General features: G+C 30.6%; 1 protein-coding gene across 4 annotated transcripts; it reads right to left on the reverse strand.

The window, feature by feature from the left end:
* Nucleotides 1-1,815: 1,815 nt before the first annotated feature.
* On the reverse strand, nucleotides 1,816-23,236 carry LOC132938040 (E3 ubiquitin-protein ligase UBR5). Of its 4 annotated transcripts, none has more exons than XM_061004706.1 (43): nucleotides 22,826-23,236; nucleotides 18,370-18,717; nucleotides 17,931-18,305; nucleotides 17,638-17,867; nucleotides 17,334-17,569; nucleotides 17,006-17,277; nucleotides 16,780-16,931; nucleotides 16,462-16,716; nucleotides 16,107-16,217; nucleotides 15,859-16,046; nucleotides 15,674-15,791; nucleotides 15,464-15,618; nucleotides 15,114-15,387; nucleotides 14,927-15,037; nucleotides 14,723-14,854; nucleotides 14,324-14,588; nucleotides 13,728-14,137; nucleotides 13,404-13,639; nucleotides 11,543-11,781; nucleotides 11,359-11,480; nucleotides 11,056-11,300; nucleotides 10,832-10,992; nucleotides 10,593-10,770; nucleotides 10,374-10,518; nucleotides 9,749-10,097; nucleotides 9,588-9,682; nucleotides 8,589-8,914; nucleotides 8,338-8,527; nucleotides 8,009-8,277; nucleotides 7,421-7,697; nucleotides 7,221-7,322; nucleotides 5,977-6,090; nucleotides 5,789-5,913; nucleotides 4,863-4,951; nucleotides 4,571-4,787; nucleotides 4,288-4,476; nucleotides 3,912-4,217; nucleotides 3,641-3,845; nucleotides 3,366-3,573; nucleotides 3,071-3,277; nucleotides 2,860-3,007; nucleotides 2,561-2,794; nucleotides 1,816-2,496 (listed from the first exon to the last, which is right to left on the reverse strand). In XM_061004706.1, exons 1-43 carry the CDS (start codon nucleotides 22,885-22,887, stop codon nucleotides 2,284-2,286), a joined length of 8,883 nt encoding a protein of 2,960 aa, XP_060860689.1. In that variant the 5' UTR covers nucleotides 22,888-23,236; the 3' UTR covers nucleotides 1,816-2,283. The 4 variants fall into 4 exon arrangements, with proteins under 4 accessions (XP_060860689.1, XP_060860688.1, XP_060860690.1 ...); XM_061004705.1 differs by having other exon boundaries at nucleotides 1,817-2,496; nucleotides 3,366-3,576; nucleotides 22,826-23,235; XM_061004707.1 differs by having other exon boundaries at nucleotides 1,817-2,496; nucleotides 3,366-3,576; nucleotides 17,638-17,846; nucleotides 22,826-23,234.
* Between the last annotated feature and the right edge of the window lie 1,044 nt (nucleotides 23,237-24,280).

A 24,280-nucleotide genomic window follows, 5' to 3' on the forward strand; every position in this document is an offset into this window, starting at 1 on the left:
TATAAACTAACATCGCTGGAACTTGGCCTGGCGCACTGCCGCGTGCGCTCAGATACGGTCTACGAATTACGACCACTTAAAATTTGAGATTCAAAAACATTTATTAGTAAAACCGGTATTAACCGTTACTTCAATTTCATATTTTTAAGAATTAAGATTAAAATCAAAATCGCAATAAGTCTTTTGTAAAAACCCAAAACGAAACCGAAGCCGAAAAATCCATTCCGGGGATAAATAGATTTTTTTTTTTATTATTGAACTTAAGCCCGGCGACTATGGCCATTAGCTGTTGTAGGGGTTATGAACTGTAGTAGGGGTAAGAGGTTGGTACGGTAGAGGTTGATTTTACGATTGTTTTAACGGTTGTTACGGTAGGTAGCAAATGCGTGTATGTGTGGCAAGGTTTTTAACTACTATGAACCCAGGTGGTCACCCATCCGGGAGCTAGTAGCTGTGGCCGTTACTTACTCACAGTCGCATTCCGCGACTGGTAGCAGCCAACGCGCCACGCCAAGCCACTGATAGATTATAATATTGTTATATAAGCATTACGAACATGACTTTAAGGGGCCTGCGGGTGACCTATTTTTTTTTTCTAAAATCATGCCTAAAGCGGCCCTGTCCCATACAAAATCAATACATATTCGTTATATTAGGTAGGTACCTATGAACATTTTAATTTTTGGGCGGCGGTGCCGTTGGCATGAGAGCGGCTGCGAAGATATAGCTCGGTAGGTATTGTTCTATGGTAGGCATACATCCGCAATGATAATATCATTTAAGAGGATGTCAGCGCACTATTTGTTTTCTCTCTCTGACCCATGCGCAACATAGACAAGACACATTTGCGCAGAATCGTTTTTTTCTATGTTTTCAAGTAACCTTAGAGTAAAATCACCCACTACAAAAAAAGATAAAAAGAATAATATTTTAGAGGGAATGGTACATCGATTTCATATTTTGTTGTCAAGTGACTTTGACTCCATTTGACTTTGTATCCGAGTTTCAAAATGTTGTACATTTAAATGTTTAAATTGTTTTGATACAATATTTAGAGAAATCGATGTCATTCCCTCAAAAATATTATTCTCTATCTTTTTTGTAATGAGTGATTTTACTCTAAGATTTACTTAAAAACATAAAAAAAAAACGATTCTGTGCAAATGCATTTTGTCTATGTTGCGAGTGCGCTAGAGAGAGAAAACAAATAGTGCGCTGAAATCCTCTTTTAAGAGTTTATACTACGTCAGTCGGCAAGCAGAAATAAAAGAATAGTTTAAGGTTATGATGAAGGTTTTTCCGATTTTCGATTTATTTTTATTTATAAATCTTACAGTCTTATAGTCTTTTAATCTTTTAATTAACTCTTCTGACTTAGAACTCACGGTTGACCGACGCATTTTAAAAATTGGTAAGTCAAGTTAAAATCTGAAATCGCTATTCTAATAAATTGGTTTTTTACGCCGTTACTGGTTTATTTATCAATTTGGTTTTTTTTTTATAATAAATCGTCCTTAAAATGTAGGTAGGCTGTGAGGGAGCCATATACAAGAACAATTGAGCATTGTAATAATACATAGACCATGACATAAATAAATTACCATAATATGAGCCGCTTAACACTTCAAGACTGCAGTCCAACTTAAAAAATGTGCATACCAACATTTAACCTAATTGTTTTAAATTGAATATTTACTATTTTTAAAACTCATTTTAAAATTAAGGTTTGTGTGTACATAACACACAATTATGATTATCCATTTCATTACATGATTTATTTTATTATTAAATTATTGAGGAAAATTAAGTAAGAAAGTTTCAATAAAAACAACAGATTCCCATTAAAATACATTTTTAAAGCATAAATTGTATATGTATAATAAAGCACTAACAATAACAAAATCATGGTATTACATAATAATTTCTTCATATTTTTTTATAAGTTATTATAGAAAATATAAAAATTATAGATAATTCAATACATCATTCATATGAGTAATGTTACTGCACAATTATTTTATAGCTAAAATGAGAAATATAATAGTTTCATTGTGATTTATACCACTTAATAATATTTTTTTAGTCACAGATACATATTTTTAAGTACAAATATATATAAAGAAAAAATAGAAAATTATCATTACGAAAATAAACATGTTTGGAACTGAAAATAAAAATAAAAATAAATAAAACAGGATTTTTAAACTTGTCAAAAACATTATTATTATTATTCTGTTTTAGTAGTTTTTCTCTGACATATATTTAAAATAACAAACCATAAATTTAAACAAATCCAAAATGCTTAGTTTTTATGGCAATCAATAGTTTGTGCCTAAGTATAGTACGACTGCTGTATAGTGGTATATACAATCTAGATATACACGTGTTGGCAGTTGGCAAGTGTGAATCATCAGCAGGACGCATGGTGACGCTAGGCATTGGCTGGAATCCTTCTTCAGATGCAGGTAGTGCTGGTGATCCGGTCCAGAAATATACCTGAAAATATATTACAAGCATTAAAAACCATGCAATTAATATTAAAAATATAAGTGATTATTACCAAGTCCTGTCTTTCGGATGGAGTCATTTTATCAACAATAGACCACAACCAACGCTTAAATTTTATTTGACGATCGCTAGTGGCAAGACCAGACTCATCGTTGAAACTAGTATACGAAATTAGCAAAGGTACATTGATATCACCAACTCCATTTAACAGCAATCTCAAATCTTCAGCAGTTAAACCATCTAATGAACTTTCAGGAATCACATCAAATACTCCAGATCTTAATGCCTAAAAGAGTAATCAAGTATCAATATTGTAAGTACTTATCAGTTGACATATTATTTTTAACTTACAAAGAATGCTTTTTGTTGAGTTTTGAACATTCTAAACTCTGCATATCTTCTTACATAATCATAAACATTGCTAGGCGTCACTTCAATATCAACACCACAACTAACCAATTCTACACTTCCACCACCTTCTTCTTGACTTAAATCAATGCTAAAGTATAAAAAAAACCATGAATATTTATTTCAACACTTTCATTAGATTAAAAATATATACCTGAAATTTAAATCTAAAGTTGAGAATAATGATTCTTTATCTTTTGATTCAGCATCTAACACAAGTTGTCTGAGACTTTCATACATGACTGGATCAAAAAATGCTAGATCATGGAATCTTATGGATCTACCAAGTATTACTTTAAGAACATGGCGATTAAAATACATTGGGCACAATTCATTTTGTAAAAGACATAGTCCAATCAACCTAAATAACATATATTTTTGATAAATAAAACAATTCAAAACAAATAGATATAAATTATGTATGAGTACAATTTAAGTATAAAATTTACCTTCCAGTATTTCTGAATGCATTCAGACGTTCGTAAGAAGATTTTCCTTGTCTCGGCGAGTAAAATCCTTGTTTACCAGGGCAATAAAATAATGGTGTGTTATCATCTAAGTTTTCTTCTGTTACATTTTCTTCTGCAATATTTTCTTTTGCAGGTGGAGCAGGTTTAGAACCATGTTGTTCGGAAAGACTTAAGAACAAATCAACGTCTTCTGTAATGAAACAATTAATGAATAATTGTGTATGTTAATTTATAAATCAAAATAACAAAAATACCTAGTAGACTATCAGCAGGCGGTAATGGATGAGCCACTTCAACAAGAGATGACATTTCAACAGTTTGCATTAGCAATGCAATAGCTTCATTCACACGCATTCTCAAAGCTTCTTCAGATGCTAATAATGTTAATAGTTGAGCAGGTGATAACTCTAAAAGCATTCCGGTAATTTTGCTGGCTAAGCTTGGCCTAATTTGAACAACCTTCAAAACAAGTTAAATTATATTTTTACACTTATACAACCAAAAATTTTAATTTAAAAAAAATACCTTTGGATACAGGCGTTCACCAAGTTGTTGTTGGTGAGGAGTTAAATGAGAATTTGGATTAGCATCTGATGACCCAGAGTTAGGAACAAATGAACGTGCATCAACAGAGAGTGTACGGCGTTGTTCACGATCATTACGCTCAGACCGTCTTGATGGCACTCGTGGTGATAATGGACCAGCATGTCTTATTCGAGGAGATTCAGTGCGCTCACGATTTCTTAAACGTTGTAGAACAGTATATTGTGAGTATCGACCACCGACTTGAACTGATTCAAGGTTTGGCAATTTATCACATGATAGAAGAGCCTTAACAAAAAATACAAATCATTAATTAATAATATTGTTTTACAAATGAAAAAAAGTTATTTATATTTACCTCAGCTAGGGCAGTATAGAATGATCTGGCAACACCTGATCCTTCTCCGGGTTCATCCTTAAATGTTACTTTTACTCTATTAACTGCAAGGCAGGGATGAGTACTAGATGTTCTGCGGTGATAAGAATTATACTGATTGTTTAATTCTTTGAAAGTCATGAGAATCAATTGATTACGATCACGTTCCAACTGTTGGAATTTATAAAATTTGATTTTAGTTAATAACACAATATATTTTATTTAAATAAATAATATGCTGTGAAAAATTGTGATAAATACATACTTTTGATAATGTTAAATCTCGATTTTGTTGGTTTCTTAACTTTTCCATGTCTCTGCGGAACTTTGCTTCTTTAACTGGGAAACCCCCAAGTTCAGATACAACAGATCCAGGTTCCAAACCTACATCTTCCATAAAAACACGACCGAAAAGATCCAATGTCAAACGCCAACGACCTAACAATAAGTCATGGGATACACTCTCTCCTAAACGACTTCCCCTTAAAATGAATACATAAATTAATAATGTGATTGTATGTACAAAACAAATACACAAATAATAGTTTCTAACATACTTATTCGTTGGTTTAACAGCATCATTATTAGAATATGAATTATGGCTGTCGTCCACATCAGGATTTGGTTTTACTTGTGCTGAACTTGACTATATTTAAATAAAAAAAATAATATATAAAACATATTATACACATTTCTATTTCCCTAACTAAATTAATTAAATTACAGATAAGGAACACAAAATAAAAATGTATCTTTCAATTAATATCCAATATGGATATTTTAAAATATTGTATTTAAGTATTAAATAATAATTATAATAATAATAATTTTAATTATTTTGAAATTGATCTCATTGTCCATTGGGTATCAAAAACAAGTAAGCACATACAAATTGAATGAAAAATTAATTTTAAAGAATAAAGATTATAATCTTTAAGCATTTGCATATTTGTTAGAAAATGCATATTGAAATTCTGATTTGATACAAATTCAATTCATAGTACATATATTTAAAATACTAACATTTTTGTTGCTAAGTATTGCAGCATATTTTGTTATTTTAGTACAAATTTGCATATTTTAGGTTTAAGAACATTTATATGCATATTTCATATTTCATCAATTAATTTATCAAAAACTATTTTTGTAATACTATCGGATGTGGTGCTCTATATAGTTAAGTGTGGAAAATCACTTAGTCCTTAACATAATAAGTAATATTATTACTTAAATTTAAATGATTAGGTTAAAAATTATTATTAAATTCAACTATGAAAAATATTAAATGTTTTATTAGTATTATTAAAACTGCAAGTTTCAGTATTCCAATTAAATATCTAAATACATGGAAATATCACATATGAAATACTTTAAATTAAATCAGTGTCTAAACCTTCAGTATTAATGAATATGATACAAATAATATGATTTGTATACATTTTTAAAGTTCTAGTTATTAAAAATATATTTAAAAAAAACTTACAGAAGTGGATGGAGTTCCGCCAGAAGGAGCTCTCACAATTACACTTTTAAGCATAGGTGATGTAGTATCAGAGAAAGTACTTGTTGGTACAATTATCAAGTCTCTTTCTCTTTTGGTCATTTCAGCTGAAATCAGTAATGATTATTACATTTTTAAATTATTATTGGATTTGTTTTGTTATCCTTTACATTCAGGGGTTGGTTGTGAAGTGTCTGATTCTTCACCAAGACTAAAGAATTCAGGAACTTCATTTGCAACCACATTTGCACGAATAGAAAGATCTTCTGGTTCAGTATCTTGTCCTACAATTTGAATTATACATATTAATAATTTTAAGATAATCAAGGAAATGCACACTCAACTGTTGCAAACAATCATCTTGCTATAAGAAAAAAAGTTTTAAAATATCTACAATTAACTAAAGTAAAAAATATTGTTTAAGTATAATATTGTTTATATATGTAAGTAATAATAACAATAAATATATCTAAAAATGTTTAAAACAGTTATAGTTATATTATTTAATTTTTACTATATAGTTTATAATATAGTATAAAAGATAATCATTACATAAATATACAAATGCATTATATAATTCAACTATAATAATGTTTTAAATTAGTTATAACAAGATGAAAGCATGTCTAGATGTACTAGTTCTTAACACAGTGAAGTCCGTGATAAAATGTTTTTGCCTGTTTCCAGAAAAACATATTAAATGCATATGATACATGGGTGAAAAATTACATAAAAATATTATTCCTCATTAGTAGTTACACTAATGTGTAATTATTTAACTCGTTTAGATTTAAATACAATGAAATTTGTAGCTACAACACTAGCGAGAATATGAAAATGTCAGCGGATATCAACATGTTAATATTTTAAATACATTTGTTTCGGTTATCTCCTCTACATGTAAACATGCATTCCATTAAGTTATATTATTTTAAAAATATTATTTATAATAATAAAATTGATTATATCATGTAACCTCAGAGACAACTATTATTGATAATTAAGTTTAAGTTAAAAGTTTTAATTATTATTTGTTCCTAGTATTCTTTTAATGTATTTTAAATTGATGCTTTAAAAATGAAAGAGTAACTAAAATTCTTAATTATATATAAATTAATTATCAATAAATACTAAAGCATTCTAAGTTTGTACCATCGTATATTATACCACGAGATATAATATAATTGGATAATATTTAAATTATAGCAAAAATACAGACCACAAAAATATTAATTTTAGTCAAAAAAATTTAATCAACTATGATAGTTTTTGATTTATTATATTACGCAATATTTTGGAAACACTGTAACCATAAACAATACTGAAATACAACCAAATTCTATCAATACATTTATCAAAAATAACTGAATTCTGGGTTACACAATAAAATCAAACTCTACTCTATTCTACCAACTTTTTCTTTCATGTTCTTTGAGTAACTGTTCACTTCCATTATCGCTACGACTGGATAAACTAAGCCTTGATGGCAGACCTTCCAATGATCCATCTAAAGGTGCTACAAAATGGATCATGTATTTAAATAATAAATATTTTTTCTTCACCAATATAACTTATGACTTATTATATATTATTAAATCAAAAATAATTATCTACCAGAAAGTTTTGGTGAGCCAAACATGTCTTCTTTGCGTGCATTTGGTTGTAGCAAATGTGGTTGATCAGCTAATGGCATGGCTTGAGTCATAGGTGTTTCAAAAGGATCTGGTGGGGGACATCCTAAACATAAAGTAGAATCTGATCGCTGGAAAAATGCATGTCGTCGACCTCTAGTTCCAGAATCCATGTCTACAAATCGTGGACTAGATGTTTGGCTGATTATTGGTACTGTAGTATTAATTTCTTCATCATTTTCTTCATTATCATTTTCATCCTGACATATTAAAAATATAAATATTTAAAATCTAGTGGAAAGAAGCCAATAAAGTATTAATAATGAGAAAAACCAAGTCATATCTAAGTGCTCTTAACTTTACTTAAATTGGTTTAAAAAAAATTAAGAATGATCACAAAGAATTAATCACATATTATGGAAGATAGAGAAGAATTAATTAAGACAATGAAGCTATATATTGCTATACATAAATTTAACATGTAATTATTAATTTTTGAAGTCTGAGGGTGTTTTATATTTTAGAAAAAAACTTAGTATTATATATTATATGTACAAGCTGTAAAATTTACCTGTTGGTCTATAATCCAAGGATCAGTAGGATCAGAAGGATCTGATAAAACAATAGGTGGACTTATAGATTGACAATTAACAGCAGCTGTATCAGCCCTCATATAATACACTAAAGCATCCAAAACATAAGCAACATGTTTTAAAGATGAAACATCCAATACTGGTAAAGAATCTCCATGCTCATTACTGTGAGCACGCATTAGAGATAAACAGTATGATATAAATTCACGTCGAGGTTCAACTGCCTGATTATTATTACTAGTTGCACCTAAAATACAAATATAAATAAATTATAATATAATGCAAACTTAAATTATTTTAACATTACCTATCCCGGACGATGTAGTAGGTATTGAATTTGTAGTATTAGTTGTAGTTGTTGAATGCAAAGGATGTCTTGGATGTTGTGGATCAGACGATTGAGTGAGTGAAGCACCAAACCTAAGTTGTGCTTCAGTTGAATCCATTATAGCCATTAACCAATCCCAAGTAGGTTTAAGTGACTTCTCAATTATTATCTAAATACAAGGTATGCTTGAATAATAATATAATAAGTATATAATATTTTTCAAATATTACCTGTAAACTACTAGTATCTTGTGCTGTTATACGCACTGGTATTACTGGTAATGATGGTGGATCATTTATGGATGTAACTAATAAATCAGCAATTTGTCGTATGACTACTGCAAACGCTCTAGCTAAGCTAGAAGCAGTCGTCGCCATTGTGATTGAATCATTAAGACCAGCAGCTGCAGAAGCAACTGCAGCTGCAGCGGCCGCTGCTGCATTATTGTTTCCGTTACCAGAATTATTGGTACTATTACTAACTGCAGCTACAGCAGACCTCCTCAATGATGTAGGATCTATGAATACTAATGAATTTCCAGAAGCAACTCTAAACCCTATTAAATAATTATGTCCTTATTAGATATTTTAATAAATATATTAAAAATAACAAATATTTTATGCAAAAAATAATAATACATTATTTATTATTATTTTAATAATATATAAGCGTCTACGATAACTGAAAAAACCATGCATAATTAATAATTACTAATTAGTGATATATTAATTCAATGAACAACAATTTTGATACTTAGAAACAGACAATATTGGCACTAAGTTATTTTAAAAAATAAGTACTTTTTTCTTATTATAAGCATGATATAATTATGTATATATCTTAATTAGTTAATTAATTAATCTAAGAATGAAATTATGAAGAATACATATTTTAAACATTCAATATATACAGTTTAATTTTATCCAGTATATCAAGGATAATATGCATGAATAAAACAACCAATACATTTTAAAACAAAACAGAAATTTAATACATGACACTATGTAAGCCAAGTATAAATTATACTATACAAATTGTACTCATAGTTGGTTAGCTTTTTATACTTGCTAACCATTGATTATGAATACTATACATCGCCCACAGCGGTACAAAATACACTAATCTAAATCTACTAGGAGTTCTGGATAATAACACCATGACTAGTATATTTAGCATACCATATTTTGTACTGCAGTGAGAGATCCATAATATTTATATTATATATTTACCTGTTGCGGTTCGTGTGGCAGTATCACGGTTTCTTATTGCCCATTGCATTGATTGTGGCGCTAAATTAGTTCTATGTCCTTGTCCAGAAGTTGTACTGTAAAATATTAAATGATAAATTATTGTTTATATTTTATATATTATTCTATAAATTAAGACATACGCTCTTCTTTCTAATTGATCTTCAGACACAAGAAATTCTTCAGCATCCAATTCATCAGTTTCTCCGGCTTCAGATTCTTCTCCATCTTCTTGTTGAGTAGACTCTCCTGATTCATCATCAGTATCGGATCCCGCAGTAGCCCCTGTTTGAACACTTCTTTGTCCACCACCATCTTGATTACTTTGATCAGAATCTGAATCTGTTTCAACTAACATATCTTCTGTATCAGATTCTGGGTCAACTGGACCTTGCTGATTAGAATCAGAAATACCATTTGGCCCCAATCGAACATGATTTTCAAGCACACTTCCCATTACATCTTCCGGATCACTACCTTCACCATCATTATCTGAAAAAAATAATCAAGTAACACTTATAATATGTTATAGCCAAAAATTTAATTTATTATTTTATAAATGTTAACATGACCAGTTTTCATACATATGTATATATTTTTTTAATAATTTTTAAGATCCATAAAATTACATTTAACATTTATATCAAAAAAATGTAATTAAAAATAAACAATAATACATGAAACATTTTCATCTTTGAAAACTGATTAACCAAAAGCAATATAAATTCATATAAGATAATTCAAAATTTAGTTAATGAAAAAAATTACTGTCTGCCATTTCATCTTCTAGTTCAATGTCAATTGGGGGTTGATCATTTTGGGATTGTCTATGAACATTAGCCCCTTCTATTTGATCGGACAAATTCATGTTATTTGGTGCCATTGGCTCAACAAAAAATATTTCTTCATAACTCTGAAATATATGTAAGTATAATATATTATTATATTTTATTTAATCTAAATATATTACATATCAATGATACATACCTGTATATCGGGATTAGAATTAGTAGACAAAGTAAACGGAGCAGTAGGTCTTGCGACACCAAGACGAACAGGTGCAATTAGGCTTTCAGCTGTTTCACATAATTCTTCAATTGATAGTTTCATCATTGATTGAAAAATACGTCTAGCACGAGCAAATGGAGAGGACAAATTTCCAAGCCTAATTAAAAAAAATAACATTTAAAATAAAATGTTGTACACATTATTCATGAAACACTTACATTCGTCGTTTATTATTTTGAGGCGCTAATTCAACACTATAAACAACAAATACACGTATTACAGATCTAATAAAACGACGTGCTATTGAGTTAACTTCAACTGAATTGCTTAATGGATTATGAAGTTCTTTAAAAATTGTTGTAACAAGGGCATCAACCATCTAAATATATCAAAATATTTTTAGTATATTATCTTTTAAAATAGAATTACAAAATTAACTTACTAAATATGAGTTAGTTATTACTTCAGCATTACATTTAAAAAGTAAACAGTGCATAAACTTATCCAAGAATGTAGTACCAGACTGGTTTTTTAAATATGGTTGATCAGTTGGTAATTTGGATTCGGAATCATTCTTTACTCCAGACATTATCATAGCTTTTACCGCAGGCCAATCATTTAGTAATCTTTCTAATGCTTTACGACTAAATCGGGGGGGTTCTAAATCATGATCTGGCATATCCATTTCTGAAATCATAAAAATAAAAAAACATCCATTTGATAATACAATTTTGACCAATATTACCAATGTCAGATGACGGTGTTTTTCGAGAAGCAGCTCGTTGTCTGGATGATCTACTATATTGGCGTTGTTCATTTGATTGTCGACCAACTGTTTGTACCAAAAATAATAATATACTTTCTCCTCTGAAAAATAATTAATAAAAAGATTTAAATAGTATTCATTTGATAAAATTCTAAAATAATACCTTGAATTATAATGGGTCACTAAATCGGTTTCATTAATTAATCTGCTGAGTAGCTGTGATCTAGATGCTTGATGACCTTGTACTAAAGCTTTACAGCGACATTTTTCCCAACAATCGCAGTATGCAGTAGGAGATGTTCTTTTCAATTTACAGTCATGGCCACGGTGACAAACCCGAGCACACTCTGTACAGCAGCATAATGATCCAGTTAGGCCACATGTACGACATTCAAATATATCCTAGTAAAAAATTGTTCATAGAAATAATTTATTTTATTAAGGCCCTTGCAATTTTTATAAACATGTAATTTTTAAGGAGTTGTGTTCCTCTTGTGGTCATTGCTTGTCTTTGTGTATGTAGTAAATGATTGTCATTATTGGGTGTATACTACTATACTCCCCACCAATCATCCTTATCATACATATTACCCACCCGTGCACATGTCTTTTGATGATTAAATCAAAATACCATACCAAAATCAATTTGTGGACGTGAAATAGCTGTACACCTAACAAAAAGTTCAGTAATTTCATAGATCTGATTTTAAAAATGTAAAGATATCTAAATGCATAAACAAGATTACTATGGATCGATCAGAGCACTTTTTCAATTTTAGCAAATTCTTGAATGTAATAAACATTTTCAATTTTTTTAATTTTTCAACTTTTTTATAAACATGTTGATGTACAGTTGCCAATATTACTGCCATGGCAGTAATATTAAAAGTTGACATCAGGGGTCATTTTTAAATACAACTGATATAGCAGTGATATTTTCTATGGTGTCTTATGTTCGGATGTTCCCTACACACTGCAGCAGTGGCGTTAAATTCTATTGTGTGGCTTTACCCACGCGGTGATTTGTGTAATGTGTCCAGCAGCAATTCACAGCCACCGCGTGTGGAGACCTTTATGGAAGAATAAGTTGTTCTGACCCCGGACATCTCATCGGACAATTATTGGGCACTGTACTATAGCAGTAATAAAAGTAGTACTGGTTAGGTTCCTACTATGTAATGGAAAGTGACATTTTAAGGATGATTTTGTAGAAAAATATTAAAGTTATATTATAATATAATAATAATAATATATTAAAAATTATTAAAAAAATATTGAATATATGCTCATTCCGATGCAAAGTAAACTTCTTTATCAAATCAAAAATCTTTACATTTTTTAAATTGAACCACTAGAAATACATTAATTTGAGTCAGTCCCTCAGGTCATTCACTTGTTTTGATGAAAAATTGATATGGTTTACAGGGGCCTTAATATTTAAAGTATATTCAAAGTTATCATTAACTAAGAATTTACATCACCATAAATTATTACAATATCAATAGATTAATTATCAATTTTCAAGATTAGAATATATACTTACTATTACATAAAATATCTATTTATTCAATAATATATTAATATAAAATTGTGATAGATATTAATAAAAGTTACTGCTAAATTGAATTATAAAACACTAAAAGTAGCTTTTAGTATAATGTCTCACTAGTAAATAGACTCTTGTATGGTGATACTCACTATGGTCAGTTAAATGCAGTTATTTACTATATATATATGTGGTTCAACATCACTAAAATACAAAGAGACAAACACAAGAAAAAACATATTTGCTAGGAACACACAACAGCAGATACAGTAGATACTCAAATCAATTGAGGCAATTATAGTGCATTTATCAAGGTAGATAACTTCTTAATTTTGACCACATAAAGAAATATTCTTGAAGGTATCAACAGTGACAGAGGTGCAAGGACACACAAATTATAGTAATTTAATATTCACAATATGAAAAACAATGTGATCAACATAATACTTTAAAAAATAGCTCATACAAAATATATTACCTGATTAATATGTTCAGCTCCGGTCCAAGTAAAACTGCAAGTATCATTGCAACAAATAACATGCAATGGACTGTAATCTGGATTAGAGCCAGTAGGATAAACCATGGAAGCTAAAACTTCTTTAGCTTTAAGAATTCTCTCACTATCACCATCACGATAAAATGATCTGTCGGTATACCAAGTATGTGTCTTGTAAATTGATAATGGTGGTGGGGGTGGTGGAAGAGGGAAAAATCCTATGGTAAAAAATGTATTATAATTAATTAAATATTTAAATAAATTTAGGAAAATGTTCAGTATCAATATTTATAAAAACAAACTAACCTTTAGAAAAATCATTCGATTGTTGTGGTGGTATAGGTACTGTCGGTGGTGGTGGAGGTGGTGGTTGTGACTGAGGTAATCCAGATGAAGATAATGACCAATAGGGTGGTAATTCAAAGTTACCAACTGGGGAATTCTTAAACAAAGGTACTGGTTGAGGAGCTATTTCTGGAGGTCCTTTGTTGCTACTGGGAGTGGATCCTGTTCCAGCAACTGAAGATCTCCAAGCACTCATTACATTTTTAATTGCATGTTCTTGTTCTATAACTGAAGTGCCTTGCATTTCAAATATATTTGGTGGTAGTACTACTTTTGAAACCACACGATGAATAGTATCAAGTAAAATAATAGCAGCAGGATACGCTCTAACAGTCACCGCCAACATAAATGGAGTTAGTCCTTGGGCATCTCTAAATAATTATAATAAGAAATTATTTGTAAATATTCATAAAAAAAACACACAAGCCTAACATTTTTTATAGAACTAATTGGTTAAAAAATATATTTAAAAGACAAATACTTATTTAGCAGATTGTATTGAAAATAATAATAAAAGTATTAATATCAGATTTTAAAGACTTGCAATATTAACATACTTAGCAGTCAATAAATCCAATAGATGGGGTGAAAATACATTTGATTCACACAGTAGTCGTAAAATAGCCAATGCATTATTTCTTCTTTCAGTATTTGGGTTAATAGGTGGCGTTGGTTGAATTGTTTCTTCTTCATTTGGTAAGACAGGGTTTGACTGAGTAGTTGCATTAACTGGTTCTTGCCATGGCTCAGGAATAGTACCTGGCGGTGGGGCTTCATCATTCATTTCCATTGGTTCAGAGTCAGATGAATTATTAGTGGTACCTGATGATAAGTCAAATCATAAGTTATTATTAGCTAAATACATGTATAAAATGAAGAACCATGTTATCATATTTTCTATAATATCATGCTGACATAGGAAAATTTAATAGACTATCCCATATATTATAACTTACTTGATCTAACAGCAGCTGAAGCTCGTCTCATCATTTCTCGTAAACTAAATGATGATCTTACCCCAAATGCTTTTTGAATTACATTCAAAGTATCGACGTTGGAATTTGGTTGATTTGATACATTATCCCCTTCTATAAGTATTATAAATCACACATAATAGATATAAAACTTATTATTTATTGATAATAATATATTTTCAATACCTTCTAGTTCTTTATTTGAAATAGGAGCACAGACTGAAACACAAGCATGTAAAAGATTACGATTACCATCGCATCGCTCTGCCAAAATCTGTGATAAGAGGACTCCATTGTCTATAAAAATGAAAAATATATCTTAGTTAAATTTAGTTGACATAAAATCAAATAAGAAAATATTAATAATTAATACCAAGTTCAAGTGATAATTGTTGTATCAACAATTTAACGGACTCAAGATTGGGCTTTAATATCCGGGACATAAGTATTTGTTGTTCTACATCCAATACTATGATGGCAGCAACTGCTTTTACGTGAGGAGAAGTAACTGTATATGAACCAATACCCATACAACGTACAGGTCCCAAATCTAACCACTGTGGCTCTCTCATTGAATCAGTACTATCCTTAGCCAGAGGGTATATAGTTCGATTACCATCACGTAAAATACATATATTGTCTTTGCTCTATAGAAAAAATATAAAAACATTACAATCACAATTTACTTTCAAGTAATAAATTAAGATATCAAATTAAAATTACTTCAGCAGTACAAATTATCTGCATATTATCAGGATTCAATCCAATTAAAGCACTAGCATCAACCGGAAAAGGACTATCTTGCTCTATTTTTCCACTAGTTACATTAAATTTGATATAACTGATTTTTGAACCATTTTTTACAATAGCATGTACACCTTTAAATAAAATATAATTTAATATGAATAAAATAATGTCAATAAATAAATGTACCTTGGCCATCAATAGTTAAGGTCAGGATTTGATTTCCGTTATCAGTAGGTATATTAATTCTTCTAGGTGTTCTCTGAAAACAATCTGGCACTTTACTTGCAACTGCCACTTTACAAACCTAAGTATAAATAAACAAATAATAAAAATCAAAAATCAAAAATACAACTATCATTTTTTATATTCACCTGTAGGTCATCTTTCTTCATTAATCTAACTTCATTTTGGTCTAACATCTTTATGATATTTGTCACTACATCATCATTTGCAGTTACATTTGGATCTTTATCTTTAGGAAATATTCCAGATATAATATCTTTTGAAACACAAGGAAACTTAACTGCCGCATATGAACCGTCCACATGAACAACACGGCCTGTAAAAAATGATGCATAAAATAACCAATGTGTGGAAATAAATTTGTTATAGACATTACCAATAGGCAAACTCTTTTGGTCTTCAACAAATACAACATCTTTTAATGGCCAATCTTCTTCAATATTTTTATCATCTTCAAGACCTTTCATTGTCACTCTTTTGGTTCTCTCTGAAAATTATTGCAAACATTTAATAACTTCAAATTTCTAACAAATTATTCTCCTAAAACACTCCTCGGTACATTGTAATTTATTGAGGTAAAATTCACTTTTATTTTTGTTAATATGATCTATATAATGTACAAATCTGGTTATATTTGGTGATTAAAAATAAATATTTTTTTTCAAAAATCATCATCAAAAGGCAGTTGTCTTGTTTTTAGTGCATAGTAGTGAATAGGAAAATGTACTTACTTGAACTTTGAACAGTGCTTCCTGTTTCACTACAAGTACTTGATGCTGGAGAAGGAGGTGGTGGCATGTCAATTCTATCGGCAGTCTCTTTACTTTTTTCAATAGGTGAGCATGATTTAGAGGAACTACTATTAATATTTTGAGACTGAAATATCTGAGGTGGTGTCAAAATTTGAAATCTGCAAACATCAGCATATGTCCAGGCAGAATTTAATAATTGACCTATTTTAGGTTCACCGCCATACAAAGTTATACCTAAGAATAAATATTAATATTAATAACATGTTTATGTTCTCAAAATTTAAAATGTATACATACCAATAGCTCCTGGCTGATAAAGTGGACTATTTTTCATACAAACTTGACTTCCAACAATAATATCAGAATTTAAATTGTTTGTTTTTTGTTTTCTGGCTTTAGTGCGGTATTTATCCCATATTTTACGTCTTTGATTAAATGGTAATACTCCCCTAATTTTATTAATTTAATTGTATTTTAAATTAAATCATATAACCTACGAAATCATTAATAAATTAATACATACCACCAATAAAGTGCTCCACTTTCCAAACGCGCTAGAGTATACAGAGGACAAGTATGGATAGAAATGATATGATCAACAACAAATTCAGAGTAAAGCTGAGCTGGATGTTCAAGTTTAGAAGCAGTAGCAGCATGAGTAAGACTTTCATCCATCCATGTAGCTACTTTATTAGATTCGGTTACAACAGAAACTCGTATAATAGTACCCGAAAGAAGAACTACTTTTTCATTAGTTAAACCAAGAGCATAAGTCTTTGGATGATGAACATTGTTCTGAAAAAATATGTTATATGAATACAAATGTTAAATAAGTTATATATTTTACCTACATCTAAAGTCTTAAACGGATCAGCATCCTCCCATTTCCATTGATAAAGTTGTCCTCCAGAGGATAGGGCAATTAGTTCTGAGTGGATTGCAGCTATTTGAATAAATTTTACATTTGGTTCCGGCCAATATTCTGCATCATTTGACAACCACAAAGGATTGCCAGTATTACTATCCTTTTTTTTAGAGTCTGCGGAAAATTCATAAGGTCCAACGTTAGAGTCCTTCTTTTTAGAATCTACAAAAAATACAATTCAAAGCATTATAAAAGATAATTTAATTTTAATTTCCTTTTGTATAATTTACCTGTATCTTTATCCCATGCTGAATCACGTAGTGCTCCTTCAAGCCACTGTTGTTGTCTTTGACGATGTTGTTGCTGTCCATAACAATGACGATCTCTCCATCTAGTAAAACTATCTCGATCACTTGGTCCTGAATTACGATCACTGGATGTACTGTCATTTGCACTATTGCTTACACGATCACGCTCACCTAACCTTCTAGCACCACTCCTACGAAATGTCAACATGGGTCTAAAATCCATGTATATATACTTATAAAGCTAAATAAAATGCAATACAATATATCACATTTACCTTCTAGATGAAGAATATGAAAACATATCCTCAGAGAAAATTGCATCAGCATCAATAATGACAGAATGGTCTGAATGAAATCCTCCACCATCTAATAAAGACATCAAGTCTTCAGGAACATAAGAGTCTCCACCAGGCCCATTGACTTCTTCAATTTCTCCATCACCTTCTTCATCATCACGTGATAAAAGGTTGTTGACAGCCAGATTCACGTCCAAATTTGTTCGCTGAAGTTCACGTATTATTAAATTTCGACTTTTGCCTTGCAACACAACTTGTGCTTGAGCTACAAGTTCTTCAGGAACAAATTGAGCTGGCATAACTGGACGTCCACTTGATGAACCACTACTCATTATTACACCACTACCAGATGACCTGAACAAATTACTATAATTATCTACCAAAATTTATATAAATATAGGACTGTTTAACATTTTACCTTGAAGTTCCACGGAATGTTCCTGATCTCATTATACGAGCTCGTCGAGTGAGATGACGAGTGGCAGAACTTAAATTTCCACCACCCCCACCCCCACCGCCACCACTATTTCCACTGCTGGACTTGGAAGGCAACTTATTTGCATCTCCAGTAGATCTGGACAAGTCCAATCTTTCAGCAAGTACTGTAAATGGAATTCGAGCCACTCGTCCATCTTCAAATAATAAACCAATATGATATGGTCCTACTACAATTTGTTTGATTGGAGATTTTATGTTTGACAGAACCGGATAAGAAGATGTATTGCCTAAAATACTTCTATTTAAACGTTCTGAAACTTCTTTGAACCTAAAAACAAATAAATAAAATGTAAATTAGATAAGTACATTATTTTATAATTGATGAATAACTAATTAACATTTTAAATCATAATAAGTAGTAATAAGTTATAAACCTAACCAGCAACACTAAAGTAACAACCTATTAAAATATTAAATCTAATAAAATTGTGAATGTATACTTTTGATTGTTTTATTGGTTTTAAATATGCTATTAAAAATAATCCTTAACACTTTTATTGTAGGTAATTTATATTTATTAGCATTTTTATTTTTAACAGCAAACATTTTTTAAATGTATCAGTAGGTAGGTGCCTACCTAGTATTTGTTAACCAACATCGGTATCTACACAAATCTATATATATAAAACTGAAATCAAGCAAGAGGAAATCTTTGTTACGGTTTGGCTTCAAAACTTCTTATCCAATTGTCATGCAGTTTTTTTTTAAAAGAAAGAGGATATCACGGAGCAGGTTTTAGGCATAAATAAAGTCCGATAATGTGTAGAATATTATATGAATATTTGTGTGTAGATTAGACCTCTGGAAAGAAGATAGGCTAATTTAAAAATTGTTAAATTTGTTTTTTTTTTATTCATCGGATTTTAGTACGGTTGCGTTAGGCTTTTGTATTAATTGATCATATTAATCCTCCGAAGGTGGAATTAAGTAAAAATGACAAACTTTGTACAATGTTGATACTTTAGAGTTAAATCATACACTTACGTACAAACAGCACGGGGTCTGCGATCTACCGCAGGTAAATTGCCTACCTGATAATATACTGCTGCGAATCAGAATTTTTATTCCGGGCAACAGAAAAGTTAAGATAAATTTTGAACACCATACACCATACACCGAATTAAATAACGAATTGAACAAAGTTTGAGTCATATAGAATTGGTAAATTTAACGGGCAACGAAGTGCCAGCGGGGTCAGCTAGTGTTATTATAAATATGAACAATATAGGAACTTACACAAAAAATACCTTTTGGCTTTTACCAACCATTTTAGTACATGGGTACTCGAGCAATAATTAGATACCTATTATAAGCAGAATTTGGTTTTGATAACAGTGTAGTAGAGAATAAATACTATTAATAGCTCAGTCTATTATTGTAATACCAACATACAGTAGAACCATGATTATCTGTCTTTCTCAATTAACAGTTAGGGGTTTTTTTTTAATTAATCGACCTTTTCAAACAATAATAATGTGTACCTATAGTATATTTTTAAATAATAATATGAGTGTACCTGCGTAAGTAATAAATAAATTTATGATAAATTTAAAATGATAATAATTATTAGGTACCTACATATGTTTAAAAAAATGTTCTCGCTTAACCATGTTTTTGATTATCTAACAAGGTTTACCGAGATTCTACTGTACTTAGTTAAAAAATTAAATATCTAACATAAAATTAAGTAAAATTTGAGGTAAAATTATAAAACAAAAAAAATAAGGAAAAGCAAAATACTAAACAATATTAATCAGTTACAATTTATCAGACTAACCAAAGGCATCAAACATGTTGTATTGCAAACATTACAGATGTAAACAGATTTCTCAAGTAGATACTTTACATTAATTTTTGTCATTAACTACACGTACTTATAGTATATAATTAAGAAAGAAGTCTATTAACTTATAATTGATTAACTGAACTATATTTATAAGCTAGTATACCTACTTAACGGGGACATTTATTATGCCAACTTTGACAATAATATAATAATGAAAAACCTATAATTTAGCAGATTACAAAAAAAAAAAATTATAATTTTGTTATGTTAAAACTGGGGTTAAAACATAAATATTTGTTTAGTATGGTGTAAATAATGTTATTATTATAAATCATAAATTATTTGTGAACTAAATTAAATATTGAAGGAAGGAAAAGTAAAATTATGGTTTTAGTAAAAAGTAACAGGAACTTGGTAGGTGGGTCCGTGATGCTTAAAAAAACTTGAAAATAAAAAATTATTACAAAGGATACCTAAGTAGGTATAAAACCATATAATATAATATATTTAATAAAAATATCGAAAGAACATCACTATCAGTCATATTATATTAGTTTCTATATACACTGTCAAGTCTATAGTTTATCAGTGTAACAAGAAGGTAATTAATAGTGGAAATATTTTTTTTTTAAATATAAACTAAAAAATAGAATTGTAGATAAAAAATGTAAATATACTGCATGTTTTATGTTTATTATTATACATTAGTACTTCACCTACATATATACCTACAACCTACCAATTTGATATTTTTATTGTTTATCTAAAAATTATTATCTAAAAGACAAAAAATGTTTGTGACTGATTGTGTCCTTAATGCATTCCTAAACCGTTCATCCGATTGCGATGAAATTTGGTACAGAGATGGATCAAACCTAGGGGAGGAAGATAGGCAATATTTTGTCGCAAAAATTAATACCATTAATACCTAATAAATTATTGTTATTCAATTAATATTAGAGTTAAATAATGATATAGTCACATAATATATTAGCAATTTTGACAACAACATAAATACAAGCACCAACAAGTCCATCGGACAATGAAAATTAAAATTATTGTTATGTCTAAAACAATACAATAAGGTACAGCTTTTAAAATTAAATGAATAGTCTTAGTTATTTATTCATTGTGCAGAAATGAAGACATGAAGAAATACATTACGTAAATGGAGGATAGTCGGTCCTAATTTTAGACAATAACACCAAAGGGCACTATGACATAATATAGGCTAATATGCACTTTACCACCCCATGCAAATTTTTCGATTTTTTTTTTTGGAACTTACTCAATTTAATTATTTTAGAATAATGATGCAATCAGAATTGGTCGGTCAGCCTTAGTTTTGAAGTTGGCAAATTTGCGTTTTTTAAGCATGAGCGCAACGCTACGTTTATCATGTCTTTTTATTGCTGTCCGAGCGCAGCGAGCGAGTGCCAACGTTAGCACATTATGAGCTTTTTAACAACTTTGTTTAATACCGAGGCCTACCAAAGGTGGTTTTACACAGCAGATCGAGGGATATTTTCAATTTTTTGTCTGAGCGCAGCGCTGATTGAGCAAATTGTGATTTCACTATCATTCTTAAGTCGTTAAAATATGTATAAGAAAAATTAATTATAGACACTACGGGCGGCATTAAAGTAGAGTGGCGCGCATGCGTATAAACATAATACCGGATACTATGGATGGCTATAACTTCTAAAATAATGGTTTCCGACAAATTCTGATTGTACCAATGTTCTTAAATAATTAATATAAGTAAGTTCCAAAAGAAAAAATCAAAAAATGTGCATGGGGTGGTTAAGTGCATTTATTCCCATAATATATATACATACAGAGAACAGACCACATTTTACCCAACAAAAATATTCAATTTTTATTATTATTGATATTATGATCCTACCTATCAGTATTTTACACTTATATATCAGATATTAACCCTGGTATTTTACTACACCAAACATACCACCCTCATACCAATGTCCAAATTAAGATTATTAAGTGAACAGGTATATATATATATCAATTTGAGAGCTAATTTATATCTATAAAATTGATGAGCTAACACGAAATAAAAAAATTAATATGCCAAAGGATTAGGTGGACAAGTGTCAGTGTAACGATACACAACCAAGGGACGCAGTTCGCAAAGCTTTGCTGTAAAACGCACAATCATACGAACAATGTCGACGAGGAATCGAACAATTTCAATCAACAATAAGAGATGATACAGTTACTGGAACCTTTTAATTATGTAGGTACCTACCTATGTGATATAGTATTATGACCATTGTAATAGTGTACATTATGGGCGTCAAAATAAAAATAAAAATCTGTTTTTCGAAAAATCGACAGCAGAACACTTGTCTGGTGGACCACCATCAGCATCACCACACCCAACGGAAAAACCCAAGCACGTCGTCCGACGGCTGCAGAACGCCAACAACGAAAAATATTAATAACGACGTTTGCGACCGACGGATGTACGGCCGGGGGTAGGCGGAACACGTCCGGTTGGCGTGCAACAAGACGACGACATGCAAACAAACGAAAACGATTGTATGTATATATAAGAGTGTTTGCCGACCTGTCGTTGAGCTGATCATCCGTTCCAGGGGCTGGATGCACGATGAATTGTAACGACGACATTGGACGCGTACCGGGGCAGAGAATGTCTGCCGGCGCACATCAACGCGAACCGTCCGACGAACGTCTGGCCGTTTTGCTGTGGAATTCGGGGCGGCGAACACGAGTATCGTAGAGACGGTGCACGCAGGGATGAAAGGGCCGGAATAAACGACTAATGAAAAAAAAAAGTGCACGCACTAAGCCACACACACACACACACGTCGAGCACACATTAGACAAACGGTTCAACGAGCGAGATATGCTATCGCCATTTTTGACGACGATGATGATGATGATGATGATGATGAGGATGGTGACGATGACAAGGGCCGAGGGGGTATCGGACCGAATGGTTTGCTACCTCGTTAGTTCGCTACTTCGCTATGGTGCACAATGGTCGTGCGGCGGTGCCGGAGTGGGAGAGAGACCGGAGACACAACGACCATGCCGACGGCAGCTGGTCACCGATGGTTACCACTTACCACTAGTACCACACTACCACAGGTCGTGGTTGGCACCATGATTTCTTGATCAAACAAAACGAGGCATGGAAAAATAAGACGTGCTGGTGCTCCGTGCCTCCACACGTCAAGTGTCAACCACAGATATATTATACAACACTCCACAGAAATACAGAACAATGAGTGTGCTCACTCGGATCAAAGATATACGATTGGGTATTTCTTTAAACGTGGTGCTCACTGATCGAGTTCAAATTGTAAACAAATCGCCCCTCCTGGAGTGAAAACTGAAAATTATAACTGAACTATAAACACAATACGTCAATGTGTCTTTAATCGTGACTGTAAAAGTATAAACTAATTAAACTATTTAGTTCAGTAGAAATTATACATAACGACACACTTTTGGGGAGTACAATGATAATAATATCTCGCAACACTAAATACAACTCCCTGAAAAATATTTCAACATTTCTAAATTAATAGTATGAGTGCTCAAATAAGTTATTTTAGGCGTCCTCTCACTCAAATACCCGATACCCCCTATTATTTTTATTTTTACTTATAAACGCCACATGGATTTTAACTATAAATAATATTAAAAGCCGTAGGTATAGCATTTATAAATAAAAATTAAAAATAATTAAAATAAAATATTAATATAGTATATATATTATGTTTATATTGTATAGCAACAATTTTTCTATTTGAAAACAACGATAACGCAAATTTGTTCGACAATGAATTATTTAAAATGTACAAAAGCAAGTATTTTACTTATAAATATAGAAAAAAAAATTTAATTAAATTTAAATTAAATATTGAATGGTTGGATGATTCTCATGATTTTCTTTTTTCATTTCAAACACCTAAATAATATATAAATATTATCATTGTTTTTACTGGTTTTGGCTTGTATATAATGTATAAATTAGGGTTTGATTAATTTGAAA

This window comes from Metopolophium dirhodum, chromosome 2 (assembly GCF_019925205.1).
Source record: "Metopolophium dirhodum isolate CAU chromosome 2, ASM1992520v1, whole genome shotgun sequence".
Taxonomy (NCBI): domain Eukaryota; kingdom Metazoa; phylum Arthropoda; class Insecta; order Hemiptera; family Aphididae; genus Metopolophium; species Metopolophium dirhodum.

Bases quoted from the DNA above. Each gene is read 5' to 3' on its own strand.
- LOC132938040 (XM_061004705.1), bottom strand. From the start codon at position 22,887: ATGTCGTCGTTACAATTCATCGTGCATCCAGCCCCTGGAACGGATGAT. The intron at 15,388-15,463 runs GTAATTTTAATT...TTTTTTCTATAG, and splicing joins AGATAATTTGTACTGCTGAA to AGCAAAGACAATATATGTAT. The intron at 14,589-14,722 runs GTAAGTTATAAT...ACTTATCATCAG, and splicing joins TTCAGCTGCTGTTAGATCAA to GTACCACTAATAATTCATCT.